Source organism: Tenrec ecaudatus, chromosome 13, assembly GCF_050624435.1.
Source record: "Tenrec ecaudatus isolate mTenEca1 chromosome 13, mTenEca1.hap1, whole genome shotgun sequence".
NCBI lineage: Eukaryota > Metazoa > Chordata > Mammalia > Afrosoricida > Tenrecidae > Tenrec > Tenrec ecaudatus.
Window position 1 is genome coordinate 47,584,527 of NC_134542.1, and position 21,187 is coordinate 47,605,713.

The 21,187-nt window shown below is 45.8% G+C and overlaps 1 protein-coding gene across 4 annotated transcripts in view; it reads right to left on the reverse strand.

Moving 5' to 3' along the window:
- MYO1B (myosin IB) overlaps positions 1-21,187 on the reverse strand; it is a 188,330-nt gene that overhangs the window by 72,210 nt on the left and 94,933 nt on the right. For all 4 annotated transcript variants that reach the window (XM_075530412.1, XM_075530411.1, XM_075530414.1 and 1 more), the window contains exons 4-6: positions 18,460-18,554; positions 4,514-4,618; positions 936-982 (exon numbers count right to left, since the gene is read on the reverse strand). In XM_075530412.1, the coding sequence (XP_075386527.1) occupies positions 936-982; positions 4,514-4,618; positions 18,460-18,554 (247 nt within the window). The remainder of the gene's footprint in view (positions 1-935; positions 983-4,513; positions 4,619-18,459; positions 18,555-21,187) is intronic.

Sequence of the window (21,187 nt, forward strand, 5' to 3'; positions counted from 1 at the left end):
GGATTCAAAGGGCTTTGTGGTTAGCGGACCAAGGCGTAAGCCACTGCACTACATGGGGTCCTTTCATGGACATGGGTCCTCGGGTCACAAGGCACGCCTGTTGTGTGAGGGGAGAACACTGCTTATGAAAAGTAAATGGTTTTTTAGATAAACATTTATAAAACTGGTTGAACTTTAGATTCTAAAACACCACCATCACACTCAACATATTGCCCGGAGCAACTTCCTGGCAAGTGCATGTGCCCTAACAATCAGGCTTTTGAAAACTCATGCACACCGGCATACCCGCCGTGGAGTAGATGTGCAAGGATGTGTGCCAGAGATGCCACAGGAGGCTGGAAGGGTGGGCAAGGCCGAGTTTCTCTTCGTGGCATGAGCAGTGCCCAACTCACCCAAGCTTAATACGTCCACGAGCTTCCATGGTTACTATCCCATTCCCGCACCCACCCAGTGGGTGCCAAGTCTACAGATCTATAAAGCTCTACCATCCACCCCCGTCCTTCCTAGTTCCACTGAGTCCCAAGTCTGACACTCAATTTGCAGCCCTTTAGCTAATGAAGTAACTTCTGAATTGTATTTCCCAAATACCAAAATTCTGATGTGTAAGTTGGAATGAAGTCAACAGCAACTAACGATCACGTGTTAAAGTGGTCCGTGGGGTTCCATGGGTAATAAGGAAAGAAAATGGCCTGTCAGTCCAAGACGACTTCAAAAGGAAACTTCCAAAACGGAGAAAAATAATCCTTGTAATACTTTCTTTTTTTTATGAAAGCCTGTTCAGCTCAGTCCCCATCCTTGTAATACTTTCAGTGTTTCAATAGCGATTAAGTTCTTTTTAAACTGTGTGTATTAAGAAAGGTTAAGCGTCTTTTGTCATTTAAACATACATGGGCTAAATGTTTGTGTTAGCACTTAAAGCTTACAAAAATACTTACAAATCTAGAGGAGTTGTCATTCCTTACAGTTTTAGCATTTCCAAAAGCTGGTAAGAAAGAAAAGCGATTACAATTAACTGAAAAAATAATTTCAAGCAGAAAAGACAGTAAATAGAACACTTCACATCTATAAACCCTGGAAAATACAACTTGTACCAATGGCATTTCTGTGCAAAATTTCCATGGAAATATACTTACGCAGAAATCTTTCATAAGTTGTTAGCGCTTCCAGTTCTTATTGTTGATAAAAAAAGAAAATGTCATTCCTATGACTCATGGAATTTTTTGTGTTTTACTGTAAACATAAGTCTTGTCAAATTGAACACCTTTAAGCTCTTTTTTGACAGCAGTCAATTTGGAGGTCAGCAAGCAAGGCTTCTAAACTCTTCCAACATTATTATTCATCGATAAGATTATTTCAGAGACTACATAATATTACCAGAACAATGTATAGAACTTGACGTTTCCAGATTATGTAAAAAAAAAAAGACAGGCACAAAACCCTCCTGTTTTAAATTGTTGAATTAATTTTAAAACAAGGCAATTGAAATGTAATTGTACTAACAACAACGGGGAAGAGAAGAAAATGTTCTGAAATTGTGGTGATGACTAATCTTCTTAATATGACTGAAAGATTAAATTATATGATTTGTGAGGTATATGCCAATAAACTACTAAAAAATAAACCTTACTTCTTTGTTCTACAAAATAAATGTAGCAGTGTAACTCTGAAACAGAGAAAGGACAAGAGATTTGGAAATTCTTCTAATTTGCTAAAATGCGCCACAGTCTCATATTTCATGTCCTTGAATACCCAAGTGAAGCGTTCCGGGAAATCAGGAGAGCAAGTAGGCGCACACGGCAAAACCCAAGTTTGTTCCAACCTCAACAGCTTTTAGAAGGACTCTCCCACGGGGCTCATGCTCAAACTGCAGAAGAACCACGTGCTTGCACTGGCCCCAGAATTGTAAGGCAAAAGAATTATTCACCAAGCCTGTGGTCCAAGGAAGAGCCAATGAATCTGGGCCATGGTAGTACATGATTAAATCAATAAAATAAAATATAACCATTTCTTGCAAATTGATTCTGACTGGTAGAACCCACACGTCTTGGAGAAATGACACTCCTAAGGGTTTTTCAATGGCTGATTGACTTACATACACACCCCCAGACCCCCACCAAAATATATCACCAGGCCCTTCTTCTGGGGTACCTCTGGAGGCATTTGATCCTCCCACCTTTCAGGTAGCAGCCAAGCATGTTAACCATCTCCATCACCCATGGACTCCTATGTCCACCATCAGCTAGAAGGCTGGAATAGGTACAGCCTTGCTGTCAAGAAAACCATGGCATTTTCCGTGTTTTCATAGCCAGTACTTTGTGGTGGGTGTGAACATATATGGCTGCCAAGTTAGCTAATTTGAGAAGGGGTGCATAAAGGGCATCTTATTGTGGCTTGAAGGTCAGGGGCAATTGAAAGAATTGGTTCAAAAAAACTTTACTCAGGGTACCAATTGTGGGCCATAGACCGTCTTTTCATCAAACAACTCTGAGTTGCACATTACTAAACAACAACTCTTTCTTGTGTGATGTCCTTCCTTTCTTGTGGGCCACAGAATCAAAACAAGCCTTCCTTTGTAGAGCACTTGAGACACCCTCTGCGATTGTTTGTTTAAGTTCATTGTTCAATATGTTCATTTACAGTCACAGCTCTAGAGAAAAAGGAGTACAGGAATCCACCTTAAAAGAAAACCTTTGCCCACAGGAGAATAGCTTCCACTTCCTACAGGGGAGCCTACTTTCAAACGGCCCCAAATAAAAGCGCCAGGGCCTAAGCAGGGTGAAAACTGCACATTCCACGGTGCTTTGCCTTTAGGACACAGGCAGGTCAAGAAGCAGCAAAGGTACAGCACCCGTATTCCAAGGCAAAAGACTGAAAACAAAAGTCAGTGATTGCAACTTTAAAAAGAAGCGTTTTCTAAAATCGCTTCTCTGTGACTTAAGGTCTCAAGGGGAGAGGGAGCAGTAAAGTAACGGAAGCCCTTGCTTTTCAGAATTGGATTGTGACATCTATCATTTCACTCCCTGGAGGGACCATTTTGTGCGCTGCGGTCTCCTAACTAAATTGGGAAACACGCATGGAGATGTGCCAGGGGTCCCAGGGATGGTTCCGCATTTGAGACTCCCCAGGCATCCCGTGAAAAGGAAGGAGAGGTGGCCCTAAGGGTCCCACACAGTGGAGTCCAGAGAGGTGCAGACAGTTACTGCCTTCTGCTGCTGACACCACCCTAAGAAAGACCTGGCAATTCACTTCCCGAAAGTCACACTGAAAACCCCTGCGGTGTTCAGCACTACTCCACAGACAAGGCTAAGAACGAACTTAAAGGCAACTGGTTAAAGAAAAGCAACGGGACAGAGTTGTCCTACCACAATGGGATGTGCCCCACACCCCACTGAGAGCTGTGCTGTCACTGGTGTTAAATATTCTTCTTCCATGGCTTTGAACAAAAGTTGGCCTGAACTACTCTCTAGCGCAGTGAGTTGCACCCAGGCGTGATTCTGACTCTGCAGGGAACACTGGCAAGGAGCCCTGATGGCCCCGTGGGTTAGATATTGAGCTGGGAGCCACGGGAACACTGGGCAAGGAGCCCTGATGGCCCCGTGGGTTAGATAGTGAGCTGGGAGCCACGAGGACAGCGCTCAAGCCCACCAGCTACTCTGAGAGCGAAACATAGGCTGTCTGCTCCCAGGTGGATGCACAGTCTCAGGAACTCGACACAAGGTCATACAAGGTCATAATGAGTCAGGCGTAACTTGAAGGCAGTGAGTCTAGTTTTGGTTTGGCTCTAGTTTGGTTTGGTTCTGGTTTGGCTTGGCTCTGGTGTTCGTCGGATCTTGGTTTGGTAGAGGGTTTTTTTTCACTGTCACCACTTGGGAAGAGAAGCAGCACCTAGCGAGCAGGGCTAGAATGCACCCACAGAAAATTATAATTTAATTATAATGTTATTATAGATGATAATTAACGAGCTCAAAAGTCAACTGTGCCGAGGCAGAGAAATGTGGCTCTGGCCTCACCGTTTGTAAATGGCCGAGAGAGCCCGAACTCACCATCTGGTGGGCTGGCTATAGACAAGTCTAGGTGGCTTCCAGGAGCCCTAAAGAAAATCAAATCCTTAGTGTTTGTCCAGTACGACTTTGGCTTCCCTGACAGCAGATATACACGGCCACAGCTTTTACCCTAGCGACGAAACAGCACTGCACTCACGGGCCCTTCCCTGCCACCAAACGCAAACACTGACTGAAAATCATCAGCTACCAGCGGAAAAGCACTGCCGCGTGGGAACGCTCCCTTTGCATGAGTTAATAGCCGTCCCCTCCTTTCACCACTGGATGCCAAAAGTTCCCAGGACACAGCTTTATTTGCTCTGTAGAACTTGGCACCATTTCTCATCCTTGCTCTTGTAGAACTTGGCTCCATTTCTGACCCTTGCTCTTGCCCTCTGGCCAACACACAGGTGCCCTGAAAATTGGATTGAACATTTGAGGCACACTGACCTACCGTACAGAGCAAATCCTACCTTCCAGGACGGGGTTGGACTGGAGAAGCTGCTCTTTGACTTGATTAACTTCCGCGCCTTTCCCACAGACAGCTGCTACATAGGACATCACAAGCTTGCTGGCCTCTGTGGATGACAAACAAGTCGTGTGAATACATTTATGGGAAATTTAAAGACTCTTGCAGGTGGTATTGAGATGGGAACAGGAAAAAGCAGGCTCGCTAGAAAGGCTTTCTGGAATAAACAAGATTTCTGTTTAAATATTTTTAATCCTGGAAGTAAGGTTTCAGAACCTTTTTAATTACTTTCTTTCTCATTCAATGAAGCCTCATGAATCCTGACAATAAAAGGGATTGTGATCAAACGTTATCACTGGGTTGCTTAAAGGAACAAAACAAAATTCCGGTCAAGTACTGATATGCAACCACTATACAAAATACAGATGATTCATGCACCAAACGGCCACACAACCTGGAGAGCACTACCAAATGTATTTTTAAAACGTGCTTTTAAGAAAGCACTTTTCCTTAGAAATGTTTCCTAAATCAGACTGCTTTGCCTGTATGTAGACCAAAGTACTCTTCAATGTGATTCCAAAATTAAGCCGCTAACTTCAGGGCATATCCCATAGGGCTCCCGCTGTACCAAACTGCTCAAAGACCAGGATGCCTAGGCACACCAATCATTCTTAGCACACAGTAGTCAGGCGGGCAAGTGTTCTGGGTGGCTTCTGCCTTCTCCTCTCTGTTGCTTGTCCTCTCCCTCAACACCTGGCTCCTAGAATGCAATGTCTTCACACTGAATTCTAAGGCAGGTTACTAAGAGATAAAAAGTGGAGTCTCGCATCAAATGACTTCAGGATCACACTGATTCACTGGAAGAAAAGGAAGTCTTCCAACGACCCGGAAGTCTCAGTCTTCACTACGATTGGTTCCACAGTGAAAGGGGGTGTGGAATGTGGCACGACTCGCCCGCTGGAATGTGCTTTCTGCGGAGCTGTCCCAGCTCTAAGGTTCCATGACGAGGCTCAGGAAATGCTCAGCTACTGGTCTTGCTCGGCGTCAAGGTGAGGAAACCGATCTTTCCCAGCGTGGCCTTGCTTCAAGTCTGCTGTGGCGTGCTGCCCCAGGGCACGGTGTGAGGGGTGGGTTCTCTGCCAAGACTTCAGAGGCAACAAAGCCAGCAACAGTGCTGCTTCTCCTGCGATGGCCTTCCAGCCCACCTCCCGTCGGTGAGGCCAGGGGCAACGAATGGGACTGTCCTTTGGGTCCTGCTGCCCAAATGTGCTTTTTAAAGGATCTTAAAGCAATCCAAAATCATCGACTAGCCGACGCCACTGAGCATAAGAACGTCTCAAGCCCAAGGACGGCCTCAAGGGCACTAATGCACATGGGCTGCTGTCTGCCGCGGAGGCTGGCTCGATGCCCACCCAGCGTCACTGCCCCATAGGAGTCCTTATGGGAGCAGATGGCCCGGTCTCTTACTGCACCAAGCTGTTGGGTGGGGTCAAACTCTCAATTTGGAGGAGTGCTCCCAAGCGCACTGCCATCCGGCCGATGCGGACTATCGTGACGCTGTAGGACAGGAAAGACCTGCCTCATGAGTCTCCAAGACTCTACGTCTTTGCCTGGAGCAGAGAGCCCCAGCTTTCTCCCGCAGAGTGACCGACTAGTGGTTTCAAACTGTGGGCCTTAAGGTCAACAAACAGCCAATGTGCCGTCACCATGACACCAGGGCAACTCCCGATCCGCCAGTAGCGCTCCTTAGAGAATGCTGCCGAATGGAAGGCAGTGGGTTCAAAGCCCTGAGAACAGAGAGGGGTAGCTACTTCTCCAGTGGGTCGATGGCAGGTTGCCTCCCTCCTATTTGCTTCCTAGAACAAGAAAATGGGGCCAACAGAGCGCTCTAGTGTTCGGTGGCTGCTGATTTCTGCTCTCTCGCTTACGGACAAACTGGAAAACAGCAGCCTCTTCATCTCTGTCAGAGCCTTACCCCCACTCTACTATATAAGAGCTGCTAAATTACATGTACACCGCCCATTCTGTTTCCTCAGCTTGAGCTCACAGCAGCTCATTCACTGAGAAGGCATTCACAGGGCAGTACATTTCATCCAGGAGCCCTGGTGGCACCATCAGGTCAGCACTGGACTCACTGCTGCAAAGCTGAAAGTTCAATCCCACCAGCTCCTCCTCAGGAGAAAGATGAGGCTGTCAGCTCCTGTAATGCTTTACAGCCTTGGAAGTAGCTCAATGGTGGCTGGTTTGGTTTGGGTATGCATTCATTTGACTCCTTGGTGTCCCTGATTTCTTCTGGTCACCTCGGGATACATTCCTTCTAGGGTCTCTGGGCTTTCAGGAACAGATGAGGCTGTCCTCCAGCAAGTTTCTGGCTCCTGTGCGATCTGGTCTCCACACTGGGTCCACGCTCTTCAGTGATTCATGCATTCTAACTTTGGACGCAATATACCACAAGCATGCTTTTTCATTGCACTGGACTACTAATGGCAAGGCCAGCAGTTCCAAACTACCAAGTGCTCTGCAGGAGAAAGGCTTTCTACTCCCATGAAGAGTCACATTCCCACCCCCACCCCCCACGCCCCAGGGCAGTTCTATCCTGTCCTGTAAGGTGGCTATGAGTCAGAACTAGCTCACTGGCAGTGACTTAGTTGAGTTAGCAGCCTGCTTTGCTCAGCAGCATCCTTGGCTCTCGACCCCACCCTGCTGCTGCTGGGGGGGGGGGGTGTTCCTACTCTAGCGAACCCCTAGTTCACAGAACTCTCCCATAGGGTTTCCAAGACTGCATTCTTTACCAAAGCGTATCATCACACCTATTTTCTATGAAGTAGCTGCTGGATTTGAACCACTGACATATTCTAATTTTGTGGAAAACTGGAAGGGAAAGATCTTGGAATTTTCCCATCAACTGTTTGAAGCCCCTCTCTCATACCACATGTATCATTTAGACACAGTTCAGGAACTGGAGAACACACTGGCAAATGTGTTCCCATTTACCCTACAGGCTTGTTAACACCTATATTCTTTGTAGGAATGAATTCTGACCTAAATAGTCATAAAGGATTTATCACTGACTTTTCTATTCCACAGACTATCTGCTAAACCTGGATGTGCTGCCATTTTTTACTGAGAACAGATTTTCACTTTGAGAATGCATATTTTCTCGCATATGACTTTTGGTGAATGTCAGGAGTCTGTGCCTGTTCGGGCATACAACACATCTTATTGCAGGGCACACTCCAATCCAGGGCGAACCATGGTGGCCTCGGGGCTGGGCTGGGCTGGGCCTTTCAGAAACATTTTAGGGAGCAGGACGAGATAGGATCAGATCCTCTCAGGGTTAGATATCTTCCTTAGAAATGGCACCAGGAGCAGATTTCTTGGGATTCAGTTAGGACTTACATTATCTGGCCATTAAATTATATGGTAATCTACAATATCTGCTGGGTTATAAAGATGGGTTCATTAAAATTAAAATTAGGAATAATTTTCATGATTAACTTTAAAATCCATTTAGGTTATTCAATACAATTTAAAAATAGACGTCAAGGATACTTACTTCCAAATTGTTTAAACAAAAACAAAAAAATTTGAAGTTCAGGTTCTTAAGCATCTTTGGAAATTTTATCCCTGGGCTCATCTTAGTAATTTGTTTTTGTAAACTGATATTAAGGGTCATTTTCTCCATAGAATGCCTGACTGTCTAAGAGAAAACTCTTTCTCCAGTAATAATACCTGATCTTTTAATTCAAGAGGTTCGGAGGATAGCAACTACTTTAGAGACATGAGCAATTCAGTACGGATGCATGTTTAAGGTCCAACAGATGCCGGCGGGCTCTTTTCATAACATTTTATTCTCCTGGAAACAGGAAATAATAGAAATCCCATGAGACCTTCCGCTTCACTTCCTTTTGGGGCTCCATCTGTGGCAAAGTTCAGATAAATGTGGATCGGCATGCAAATTATCCAAATCAAAACCATAATGCAATAGCTCCGATGAAAGAAAGAGGGACTCGCCATATCCCTGAAGGGACTGAGGAATTAAACATCGCCCTCCTGCATCCATGCTGCAGGGTGAACAATGTGACCTGTCTGAGAGATCGAGAAACACGACCTGGCAATCAGAATCTGGCTACAGTCAGTTTTTAAAGCAATACTTTTGAGTAGCACTCTTTAAATGCAGGCACCTTGTAATCACAATCTTTTGTGAGTTCTGAGCAAAGTGCAAAAGGATTCCATTGAAGACCAAAAAAGCGCACTCTTCATATGTAATACAAATGCTGACGAGCAGTGCCGCTGTTAGACACCCAGAGCCTGGCATTTAAAGTTGGCAAACCTACCAGAATGGCATAGAATTGATTTTGGTTCGTTAATTTTTTTTCAATAACTTCAATACCTTTTTGATTAGTGTTATGTAAATTTATGTACACATAGAAGTCTGAATGTAATTTGAGTCCTGAAATTCACCAAAAGTCATATTCAAGAAAATATATGAATTCTTAAAGGAATCTGCCATATTGAAATCAAAATCTGTTCGCAGTAGAAAATGACAAACAACACATCAAGGGTTTAGCAGATATTCTGCACTGATGGACAGTCAGTGATAAAATACGAATACTCAGGTCAGAATTCATTGCTACAAGATAGAATGAGATGCTGGTAGACGGAGATGGACGTTTACAATTCTGGGGTGTTGAAAAGTCTGTAGGGTAAACGGCAACCAATCTATCAGTGTATTCTCTGGCACTGTGTCTGAATGATTGTGTACAGTATGAGACAGCGGCTGCATTTTTCCACAAAGTTTTTGAAGCCCCTTCAGAGATGCATATTATATATTTATCACATAATTACAAGTTATCTGAACTGATAACAGTCTAGACTTTTTATGAAGGTAAGTGTTATAACAGAGGGGTGGGTGACTGAGCAAACAAGAGCCAAATGTCTTAATAAAAAAATATTAAGACCATATGTCATGGATTGAAATGTGACTCCCCCAAATTACGTGTTAACTGGGCTTTTTTGCACTGTGTGATCATCCTCCATTGTGTGATTGGATACAATTATCCTCCAGGCATTCTGCGATAGGTTATAAATCCCAATGTATTCCTGTGGTTAATGATCCAGTATTAACAACCAAATTGTCATTGAGTCCAGTTTGACTCATAGATATCCTACGACTGGTTTCCAAGGCTGTAAATCTTTAGAGGAGTAAACAGTCTCATCTTTCTCCCACAAAGTTACTAGTGGGTTTGAACTGATGACCTTGCAGTTAGCAGCCCTACACTTGTCCCACCACCAAGGCTCTACGATGTGGTGTTTGTTAATGAGGTAGGACTGAAGTGGGATGCATGACCCTTGCTCAGGTCAACTCCCTAACTCAGGTCCCAGTCCTGACCTGCTGCAAGGAGTTTCACTGGGGTGTGGCCTGGATCACCTCTTATAAAGGATCAAAGGCACGGGAAGAGCACTGAGAGCGGGGACCTCAGTACCATCAAGGACAGACAGAAGGAGTCTCTGTGCTAAGAACTTCCTAAACGCAGGGAAGACTGACACCGACACACAGCTCCAAGGGACCCTGAGCCCAGATGGTGAAAGGGAGACAAGGGCTTTTCCCGAGAGCTGACCATGAGAGAACAGATTTCCCTCGAGCTGGTGTCCTGAACTTGGACTTCTCGTTTCCTAAACTGTGAGAATAAGTTTTTATTTGCTAGAGCCTCGTGGTGTTTCTGTGATTAAGACACCACCAAAAGCAAAGGATGGGAACCCTCCCGTAGCATTTCAAAGCCTGTGTCTCGCGGGCAAAGGGATGAGAAGGTGCTATCGTTAGCTGCCTTGTCTGGCGGCAACCCCATGCACCACAGAACAAAATGCTGCCCAGGCCTCTACCCTCCCCATGGGAAGTTGCAGATCTAGTAGTTGTGGCCTATAAGCAGCTCTGGAGACACACTAATTATGCGTAGGGCTTCTAACTGCAAGGTCAGCAGTTCAAAACCACTAGCAGCTGCAGGGGAAGAAAGGCAACGTTTTAATCCTGCAAAGATTTAGTCTCAGAAACCCACAGAGGCAGTTTGACTCTGTCTATAGGGATGTTGTGATTCCAAAGAAGCTTGATAGCAGTGAGTGAGTGAGTGAGTGAGTGAGTGAGCGAGTGAGTGAGTGACTGAGTGTGTGAGTGTGTACATGAGCAAGTGCATGCATGAGTGAGTGAATGTGTGGGTGAATGCGTAGGTGCATGAGTGACTGAGTACATGCGTGACTGAGTGAGTGCATGTGTGACTGAGTGAGTGCATGCGTGACTGAGTACATGGTGACTGCGTGACTGCATGTGTGACTGAGTGAGTAAATGTGTGACTGAGTGAGTGCATGAGTGACTGAGTGAGTACATGTGTGACTGAGTGAGTGCATGTGTGACTGAGTGAGTGCATGCGTGACTGAGTGAGTGCATGTGTGACTGAGTGATTACATGTGTGACTGAGTGAGTGCATGCGTGACTGAGTACATGTGTGACTGAGTGAGTGCATGCGTGACTGAGTGCATGCGTGACTGAGTGAGTGCATGTGTGACTTAGTGAGTGCATGTGTGACTGAGTGATTACATGTGTGACTGAGTGAGTGCATGCGTGACTGAGTACATGCGTGACAGAGTGAGTGAGTGCATGCGTGAGTGAGTGAGTGCATGCGTGACGGAGTGAGTGAGTGCATGCGTGAGTGAGTGCATGCGTGAGTGAGTGAGTGCATATGTGAGTGAGTGCATGCGTGACTGAGTGAGTACATGTGTGACGGAGTGAGTGAGTGCATGCGTGAGTGAGTGCATGTGTGAGTGAGTGCATGCGTGACTGAGTGAGTGCATGTGTGACGGAGTGAGTGAGTGCATGCGTGACTGAGTGCATGTGTGACTGAGTGAGTGCATGCATGACTGAGTGAGTGCATGAGTGAGTACATGAGTGACTGAGTGCATGAGTGACAGTGCATGAGTGACTGAGTGACTGAGTACATGCGTGACTGAGTGAGTGCATCCGTGACTGAGTGAGTGCATGAGTGACTGAGTGCATGAGTGACTGAGTGAATGAGTGACTGAGTACATGCGTGATGGAGTGAGTGCATGCGTGACGGAGTGAGTGAGTGCATGTGTGAGTGAGCGCATGCGTGAGTGATAAAGCTTTCACTAGCTGTTTTCAGAAGCTGATCACTCAGCCTTCCCTTTGGATCCCGCTTTTACTCAAAGCTCCACGGAAGCCTGTTCAGCAGGATAACAGGAAGTGCGCTGGCTGGGAATGAAACCAGGCCTCCCACCCGCAAGGCGAGAACTCCACCACTGAAGCACCACCGCCCTTGGTGTAAACATAAGCAAGGCTTCGTCTGAGTCTTTCTCACAGAGGTTCTAAGAAATGTATCCAAGGAGTAAGAGATATCTGTGCACTCCCAGAAAACTGCTCTCTGAGGTCTATACCATATCGCTATCCTCTGCAGGGCCGCACGGTTATGCACACACGTTCTGACACGTTCATCCTCCTCTACACCCCTCTACTTCCTACGTGAAGGTACCCACGTAGTTCTCGGGGCCGAGCCCGCGGGGGTCAGAAAGCTCAGTCATCTGGCACAGCACGACGTGCTGCAGCTTGGGGGAACAGTCTCTCCAGCACAGGGGTCCTCAACCTTCATAATGCTGTACCCCATAACAGCTCCTCATGTTGTGGGGACCCCTAACCATAAAATCATTTTTGTTGCTGCTTCATAATTGTCATTCCGCTACTGGTATGAATTGGGTGAGCCCTGTGAAAGGGTCGTTTGACCCCCAAAGGGGTCGTGACCCACAGGTTGAGAACCGCTGTGCTAGCAGACCTGACCTGGCCTGCGATGCTGCAAAGCCATGCCGCTGCCGGGCAGGGAGATACGCCTGACAGCAGTGGACCACTGCACGCATGACAGGCTCACAGCCACACGTCCCGACACCCACACAGAACCTACGGTACGAGCTGCAGCCTTTGGCCACGTTCCTACTGTGAAAACTGCATAACCCGCTTTGGAGAGAGGGCTGCACAGCCCCGATCGCTCGCCTACGACACGTGCATCGAGAAGGCCCGTTCTCACATGAGCAGGCCCCGCAACAAAAGCTCCGGCCTGCTGTGCTACAGTGCTTCCATGTGCGTGTGTTCGGTGCTGTGGGCTACCGCGAGTGCGTCGCTGTTGCCGATGGAATTGGCGAGCAGTCACCGATGGGAAGCAGAAAGAACAGGGTCATTTGCGGTTCAGAACCAAAGGTCTTAACGAGCAAGACAGGCTTCATAACTCTAGCTGGCAGCTGGCAAGTTCCTAGAAACTGATGTAACTCCGAAACCGGAAACCAAATCATTCAGAATGTTTTCTTATGTCAAGACCATCTTCACAGGTCCACAGATTTATTCTGTGGTCCTTGGAAAACGTCACTCTGATGGGTCCCTTATGTTCTGCCTCCCTGCTTGAATAGTTCTCCACAAACGGTCTGCGTGCAGGGGTGTAAGTGGTGAGTTCGCCACCTAGAAATACGAGGCCACTTTCAGGAGCACGGTGAATGGTTCACTTAGCATAACTGTAATGAGCTCCGCAGGACCCTGCAGGCACGCAGTTCGCCTCCCTCTTACCTAAGTGCCCACGTCATCTAACTCCCTGGCTTACGAGAGTCTCCAGTGTTTAAGACGAATCATGTCCTCTTCTTTGCTAACAGGGATGTATGGCCTCCATTAATTAGTTGTTTCTTATCAAATCAACCCTCGGCTACTACACGGTGGTTTCAAAGAAGCTACTGAGTATGGTGTCTTGACTGAAAGAGAAGAGAGCTTAGATGTAAAGGCCACGGACTCTGACCCAGTCGGGTTCACTTGGTGCTGGCTCCTGGCCATGCAGTGTGCATGGGAGTAGAGCTGTGCTCTCTGGGAGGCTGTGGGAGGACTGTAGTCCAGACCTTTCTCCCGAGGCACCACAGGGCAGTCTCGAACCTTCCGCTTGTTGGGTAGTGGCGGAGTGCGTGCACCATTTCCACCACGTCGAATTCCCAGGCCCTCATACAGGTTCGTTCTCATCTTTTATTGGCTTCAATATTTTCTTTCCTTCCCTTGACTGTCTATATGCACTGAACACCAATTTTCGTGAATAAAATGCCTCACCATGACCTAGCTTCCTTTCTCTTCTCAGAACCTCCTCCTCCCCGATGCTAATGTGCTGTAATCTCTGTAGCATCATGTGTCCTCCAAAGCCAATTCCACCAAAGAGGCTTTAAACAAAACACAAAGTTGGGGCTTTACCCAAATTTGTCCCATAATTATGCCTAAAACTATTAAAAACCTTTTTCTGAAATCATTCTATGCCACAATCTTCTAAACAAAAAGGGAGAGAAGAAGAGAGACTGGTGCCAACACCGGTGCTTCTGTGGGGGCTGAGAGGAGGGGAAGGCTGCTGGGATCTATGATGAGAAGGTAGGGCCCACAGGACGGCAGCTTCGGAAGTGTGTGGCTATGTACGTGGGTATTTAAAAGCAGTGGTTCTCAGGAATGGTGTCCACCTACTAGCACAAGCACTTCTAGAGGAAACGGAGACCTGAGAAACCCAGAGTTCATGACCTAGGAAGTCAAGTGGCCCAAGAGCAGGACCCAGGAGGCGTCTACTGACCTCTAAGGCAGTGCTGCTCACAGTGAAACATAAGGTCCAACATCTCATCGTGGGCGCTTTCTGAGCGAGGTTTTAGAAATTTCCACAGCCGTGTGAGACTACTTCCTATGTTAAAACTACATTAAAAAAACAAGGTCTGAATTTTGTAAGACGTCTTTTATTTCATTTTTCCTGTAAATCGCTGTGTATTGTATTGGTTCATCACAGACTGGAGGGGAACAAGACCTGGTGCTTGTCCTAGAGGCTTGGAAAGTTTAAGAAGTTCTGCTGTCGGGAGTCCATAGCAACCTCGTCCAAATTCCCGCCTGAGGCAGTCACTAATGTTAAGTGCCACCCTACCAGGGGGCGAGGAAGAAAGGTAAAAGGATCCAAGAAGCAGTTGTCCATTCTCCAGTTTGTCACAAAGGGCCAAGAAATGCCAAGAGGATCCACATACAGGAAAGATGACCAGGAGAAAGAGGTTTTCTATAGTAGATAGGACATAACAATATGCCACTCTATTTCTACCAGAGGAATGAAGTGCTTTGTCACTGTTTTTTCCCCCCAAAGTGTGGATACCAACCCTCTGAAAGCAGTACGAGCCACCTCCACTTCACTTCTTCAGAAGGAAGGTATCCCGCCCACCAGGAGATGGGATCAGGCATCGGGAGGAAGTGGTGAAGTTAACTGCTGTGGAGCTGAGGTCATACACTGATGCAGCTAATTAGTGGGTATGCTAATTAGTGGGAATATATGTTCTAAAAGGAGATGAAAAATTGGCCAAGACCAATCAAACCTGTGACCACAGCCCACGTCTGCTGGCTCACTTTGGAAGAAATTGATACAATCCAAATACCCTACACAAAAGAACACTAAAACACTCAACATGTAGGATAGTAATTTGTAAAGGAGTCCTGGTGGCATAGTGGTTACACATTGGACCACGATCCACACGGTCAGCAGTTCAAAACCTACCTCTAGGCTCCTCCTTAGGAGAAACATGGGGCTTTCCTCTGCCATGAAGAGTTACAGTCTTGGAAACTTATGGAGTCAGTACTAGCCTCTCCTACAAGGTCACTATGAGTTGGCATCAACTTGATGGCAGAGAGCTTAGTTATTTTCTTATTACTGTGTGTGTGTGTGTGTGTGTGTGTGCGCGCGCGCGCGTGCTTGTTTGCAGGAGCCCTGGTGGTGTAGTGGGTAGCCAGCTAAAACCTCAACCATTCAAAACCACCAGGCACTCCATGGGAGAAACAGGGGGCTTTATACGTCTTTAAGGATTTATAGTCTCAGAAACCCAACGGCAGTCTTACTTGCTCAATAGGGTCACTATGAGTTGGGACGGGCATAATGGCAACGAGATTATTTTTGAGTTTATACTCAATTGAGAAGATCTAACTTAACAGAAGTTCATATGTATAAAAACCTATATCTAGCTTGATGAAAAGAAATAACAAGTCAATACATTTGCATTAAAGGGGTTAAATCATCCAACCAGAACCAGGACCATATATTCTGTTCAGCTTCTGGCATGTGCATTTATGAAGCATATTAACAAATTATCATGTCACTAACAGATTATATCATGAGTATGACAGTGAAGGGTTTTAGAATAAACTCAGAACTTCCACTTACATGTGTACAGAAGCACCCTGCACTTTTCCTAATATTTTGCATATAAGTTATATATATATAATATATGCATATACATGTACAGTAGACCACGACTATTTATCTCCTCTACTAGACTACAGACTGTTAAGGGCAGAGCAGGGATGGTGTCTGGCTCACCTATCCCTAGTACCTCATATGGAACGGTTTAGCAGTAGGTAGTCAGTAATTATGTCCTGGATGAATGAATAAACAACTCAAACTCACTGCCACTGAGCTGAAAGTGATTCATAGAGACCTTAACATAGGAGAAATATTTGAAGAAAGGATTTTTAGGCCTGGGGAGATGTGAGGGATGGTGATCTCCGAATAATAGTGATTTTCTTAAAGACGGTCCAACAGACTAACTTGATAAGGTCCCAAAGGTAGGGTTAGATCCCACGGCATTTTTAACTCTAGGGGTGGTTGGGCCTTTGTTAGTTAAATCTCTATGACAAATTCCGTGTGCAGTGTTACAAACTGGTGATCCTTTCATCACTACAAAAAATTACGGGGGGAGGGGGGATATTTGGTCGTCTTAAGGAGACATGAAATTGTCTATAAAATTCTTTCCTGTAGTGCATGAGTCTATGCCTTTTGTTACCTAGGTCCTTGGATACAGCCCTTTACTTTCTCTTTCTATCCACCCAGAGCAAGAACCTGCCCACAACTCTGCAGAGAAATGGCCCATTGTGCCCCCAAGAGCTCTGGGAGTGGAGTGGGACCCCGACCTATCTAGGGCTTCTCTCTTCAGCTACACAAGGTGGAGGAGAGAAGCACTCCTAAAAACCGCGTGGAAGAAGAACAGGCAGAGAAAGAAAAGCTACTTCAAAGCACATCTGTAGCACAAAAGCATCTTATGGATGGACACATGAAAACACCACCTCCCTCCTTTCCCTCCCCCTTTCTGCGTGGCTATGTTCCATCAGAGAACCTGCAGGGCAGCAGTGGGTCAACCTCTCTGTGTGGACTCAGAACGGAGCTCTTCTGAATCTTTTCCAGGTAACCGGGCACCATGTGTACCACCACTTTCCCTCTCAAGACCAGCAGTCATACAAAATGTTATTAAAAACACGAGCTAAAGAGGAGAGCATTTCCCCATACCAACAGGTTTTGTTGTTTCTTTTTTATGAGGAGGCTTGTCTAAAATGCACAAACACAACTCTCAAATCTTTAAGCTTCCCATGAAGGCTTCTATTGAATGGCATTCAGCATTTTCCTCTTGCCTTCCCTACTTTCCAGTAGAAACAAGGGGTGCCGGTGAGCGCACATTCATTGTGGCCTCCCAGGGATGAGCCGGCTTTCTTCACTAGCTCTGCATGTGCACAAAAACCTTGGTGTCTTGGTGGCAGAGTGAAGGACCTTGAAGGACCCAGGGGCTACACTAGAAAGATGGGAAGACAGCACTGCTGCACCGGTTGGAACCCCTTTGACGAGACTTACTGTTACTTCAAATCAGAGATGAATAAATCTTTTGCAGACAACATTCGGTCCATCCACGCTTGTTTGTTTTTAATCATTTTATTGGGGGCTCGTGCAATTCTTATCACACCCCATACAGACATCCATTGTGTCAAGAACATATGTACATTTGTTGCCATCATCATTCTCAAAACATTTGCCTTCTACTTGAGCCCTTGATATCAGCTCCTCATTTTTCCCCTCCCTCCCCATCCCCCCCTACCTCATGAATCCTTCATCATTCATAAGTTATTATTACTTTGTCATGTTACACTGTCCAACGTCTCCCTCCACCACCACCCCCCGCCGCCTTCTTCTCTGCTGTCCATCCCCCAGTGAGGAGGCTATACATAGATTCTTGTAATCAGTTCCCCCTTTCTACCCCACATTCTCTCCACTCTCCAGGCATCGCCACTCTCACCACTGGTCCTAAAGGAGTCATCTCTCCTAGGTTTCCTGGGTTTCCAGTTGCTATCTGTACCTATGTACATCCTCTGGTCTAGCCAGATTTGTAAGGCAGAATTGGGATCATGATAGTGGAGCGGGGCAGGGAGGAAGCATATAAGAACTAGAGGAAAGTTATATGTTTCTTTGTTGCTACACTGCACCCTGACTGGTTGGTTCATCTCCAACCCACAACCCTTCAGTAAGGGGTGTCCAGTTGGCTACCAATGGGCTTTGAGTCTCCACTCTGCACTCACCCACATTTTCAGTGATATGATTTTTTGTTCCTGGATGCTATATCTTTTGATAGCTGGGCACCATCAGCTTTCTTCACCACATTTGCTTATGCACACGTTTGTCTTCAGTGATCATATCAGGAAGGTGGGCACCCACTGATATGATTTTTAGTTTTTTGATATCTGATAACTGGTCCCTTCTGCACCTTGTGGTCAGGCAGGCTGGTGTGCTTCTTCCATGTGGGCTTTGATGCTTCTCAGCTAGATGGCCTCTTGTTTATCTCCAAGCCTTTAACACCCCAGACGCTATAACTTTGATAGCCGGGCACCGTCAACTTTCTTCACCACACTTGCTTATGCACCCATTTTTCTTCAGCAATCGCCATCCATGCTTCTAATGCAAGAAGTTGGCTCCCTTCACGGAGAGACTCACTATGGGCCCGTGACATTTCATGCTAGTGAGGCCCCTTGCCCTCTTCTGCTAAGGTCATTCTGTACATCAGTTAGCTTCTACCCAGAAGGAAGCAAGATGGCCTTACCTGTTTTTCCGGCTCCACTTTCCCCAGTAATGAGAATGCACTGGTCTTTATCTTGATCTCGGAGGGATCGGTATGCTTCATCTGACAGCGCAAAGCTGCAGGGGATCAAGGGGGAGAGGGGAGGAGCTCTTAGAACAGTATGCGTTTATGGTAATCACTGGCTCTTTAAAGGGTAACTCTGCTTTGGATTCAAAGCTAAGAATCATATTTTGTTTCCTTCAAATTCTTTAAATCAATCTCTACGCCCCTACTTTCAGTCGTGTTACTTTCCCCCCCCTGAATTCTCCAGTAACCAAAATGACCCAGGCTTGTTGCTGACACATTTTATTGACTCATCTTAGAAAGTCTTCACAAATTCAGAGAACCAAGCAGCAAATGTTGCTGCCCACACAAGGATAATACTGAGACCTTCAGAACCACATCTTTCAAATAAACTAACGTTTCAAAACAAAAAGGAAAACAGCATTTTCCAAATTTGGGAAAATGCTATAAAATACTAAAGAGCTGTCACTATCAGAACAAAGTTAATAGGCAACAATTATCTTTGCAAACAAATAAGTGGGACCCCAAGGTCCCCTCAGAAGCTCGGTGGCTCCACAGGCAAGCCCCAGTTCTTATCTAGTCCCAGCTGGCCAAACTGCTCCCTCTGCTCTAGTGACAACAATTCCACTATCAACTAAAGAAAGGTGTGTATGGGGCTCTATGCTTTCACACACTGAATCCATCTGTAGGCTGGGAAAGTAATCTAAGACACTGGTCTGTATGAAGAAGGATTGGAGGAAGACTCATTAACCTGCAATATGCAGATGACACACCTTACTTAATGTAAGCTTAAAAAACTTACATGACATTTACTAATGGACTAGTAGTCAATGGGAAGAAAACAAAAATCCTCATAACTGAGCCAGACAAATTGGAGAAAAAAGGAGAAAAGATTCAAGCAGTCGAGGATTTTACTTCACCTGGAGCCACAATGAAATCAACTGTTAAGAAATCAAACAACATATTGACTTATCGTAGAGGGCAAAAAAAAAAAAAAGAACTGATGCGTTTGATTATGGTATTGGTTAAGAACATTAAAGCACTGTGGTCTCTTTTGGAAGAAGGGCAGCCACAATGCTCCTCGGACACGGGCCCGGGGAGGCCGCATCACGTGCACATTGGCCCTGGTATCAGAAGAGACCAATCACAGGAGAAGCACATCGCGCTTGGCAAATATGAGGATCATTGGAAAGAACAAGACCCTCAATGAGAGGATACAATGGCTGTAGCAATGAGATCAAATAAAAATACCCCCTTCTTTTTTTTAACCATTTTATTGGGGGTTCATACAACTCCTATCACAATCCATATATACATCTGTTGTGTCAAGCACATTTGTAACTATCATTTTCAAAACATTTTATTGCTACTTGAGTCCTTGGTATCAACTCCTCATTTTCCCCCTCTCTCCCCCACCCTCTTTCCCTCCCTTGATAATTTATAAATTATTATTTATATGTCTTTATTTCATGTCTTACACTGACTGATGGCTCCCTTCACCCACTTTCCTGTTGTCCATTCCCCTGGGAGGGGGTTATATATAGATCATGTGATCTGTTCCCTCTTTCTCCCCCCACCTACCTCTTCCCCTCCTGGTATCACTCCTCTCATGATTAGTCCTGAGGGATTCCCTGTGTTTCCAGCACTTATCTGTACCAGTGCACATCCTCTAGTCTAGCCGGATTTGTAAGGTAGACTCGGGAATCATGATAGTGTGGGGAGGAATCATTAAAGAACTAGAGGAAAGTTGTACGTTCCATCGGTGCTATACTGCACCCTGACTGGCTCATCTCTTCCCCGTGACCTTTCTGTAAGGGGATGTCCAATTGCCTACAGATGGGCTTTGGGTCTCCACTCGGCACTCCCCCTCATACACAATGATATGTGTTTTTTGTACATTGGTGTCTGATACCTGATCCCATTGACACCTTGTGATCACGCAGGCTGGTGTGCTTCTTCCATGTGGGCTTTGTTGCTTCTGAGGTAGATGGCTGCTTGTTTACCTTCAAGTCTTTAAGACCCCAGAGACTATATCTTTTGATAGCCAGGCACCAGCAGTTTTCTTCACCACATTTACTTATGCATCGGTTTTAACTTCAGTGATTGCGTCAGGAAGGTGAGCATCATGGAATGCCAGGTTAACAGAACAAAGTGTTCTCGCATTGAGGGAGTATTTGAGTGGAGGCCCAACGTCCATCTGCTACCTTAACACTCAACCTATAAATATATGTACATAGATCTATTTGCTCATCCTCATATACAAATATATTTACATATGTACATGTCTGTGTTTAGACCTCTATAAATGCCCTTTGACTCCTAGTTCTTTCCTCTATTTCCTTTTACTTTCCTCTTGTCCCACTATCATGTTCAGCCTTCATTTGGATTTCAGCAATTCCTCTTGGTTACATTGCCCTTGATCAAGCCCGACCAGGCCTCCTACACCCTCCTCACCACCGATTTGGATCACTTGGTTGTTCCCTTGTCCCTGGGTTTGTTAGTATCCAATTGCTTTCCTCCCGCCTCCCCCTCTCCAATGTTCCCCTATCCCGAACTGTCGGTCCTGTTGTTTTCTCCTCCGGATTGTGTATCCTGCCTATCTTATCTAGATAGACCTGCAGAGACAATAATATGTACAAAAAACAAGATAGAACAGAACAAAGCAACAAAAGAAAACAAAACACAA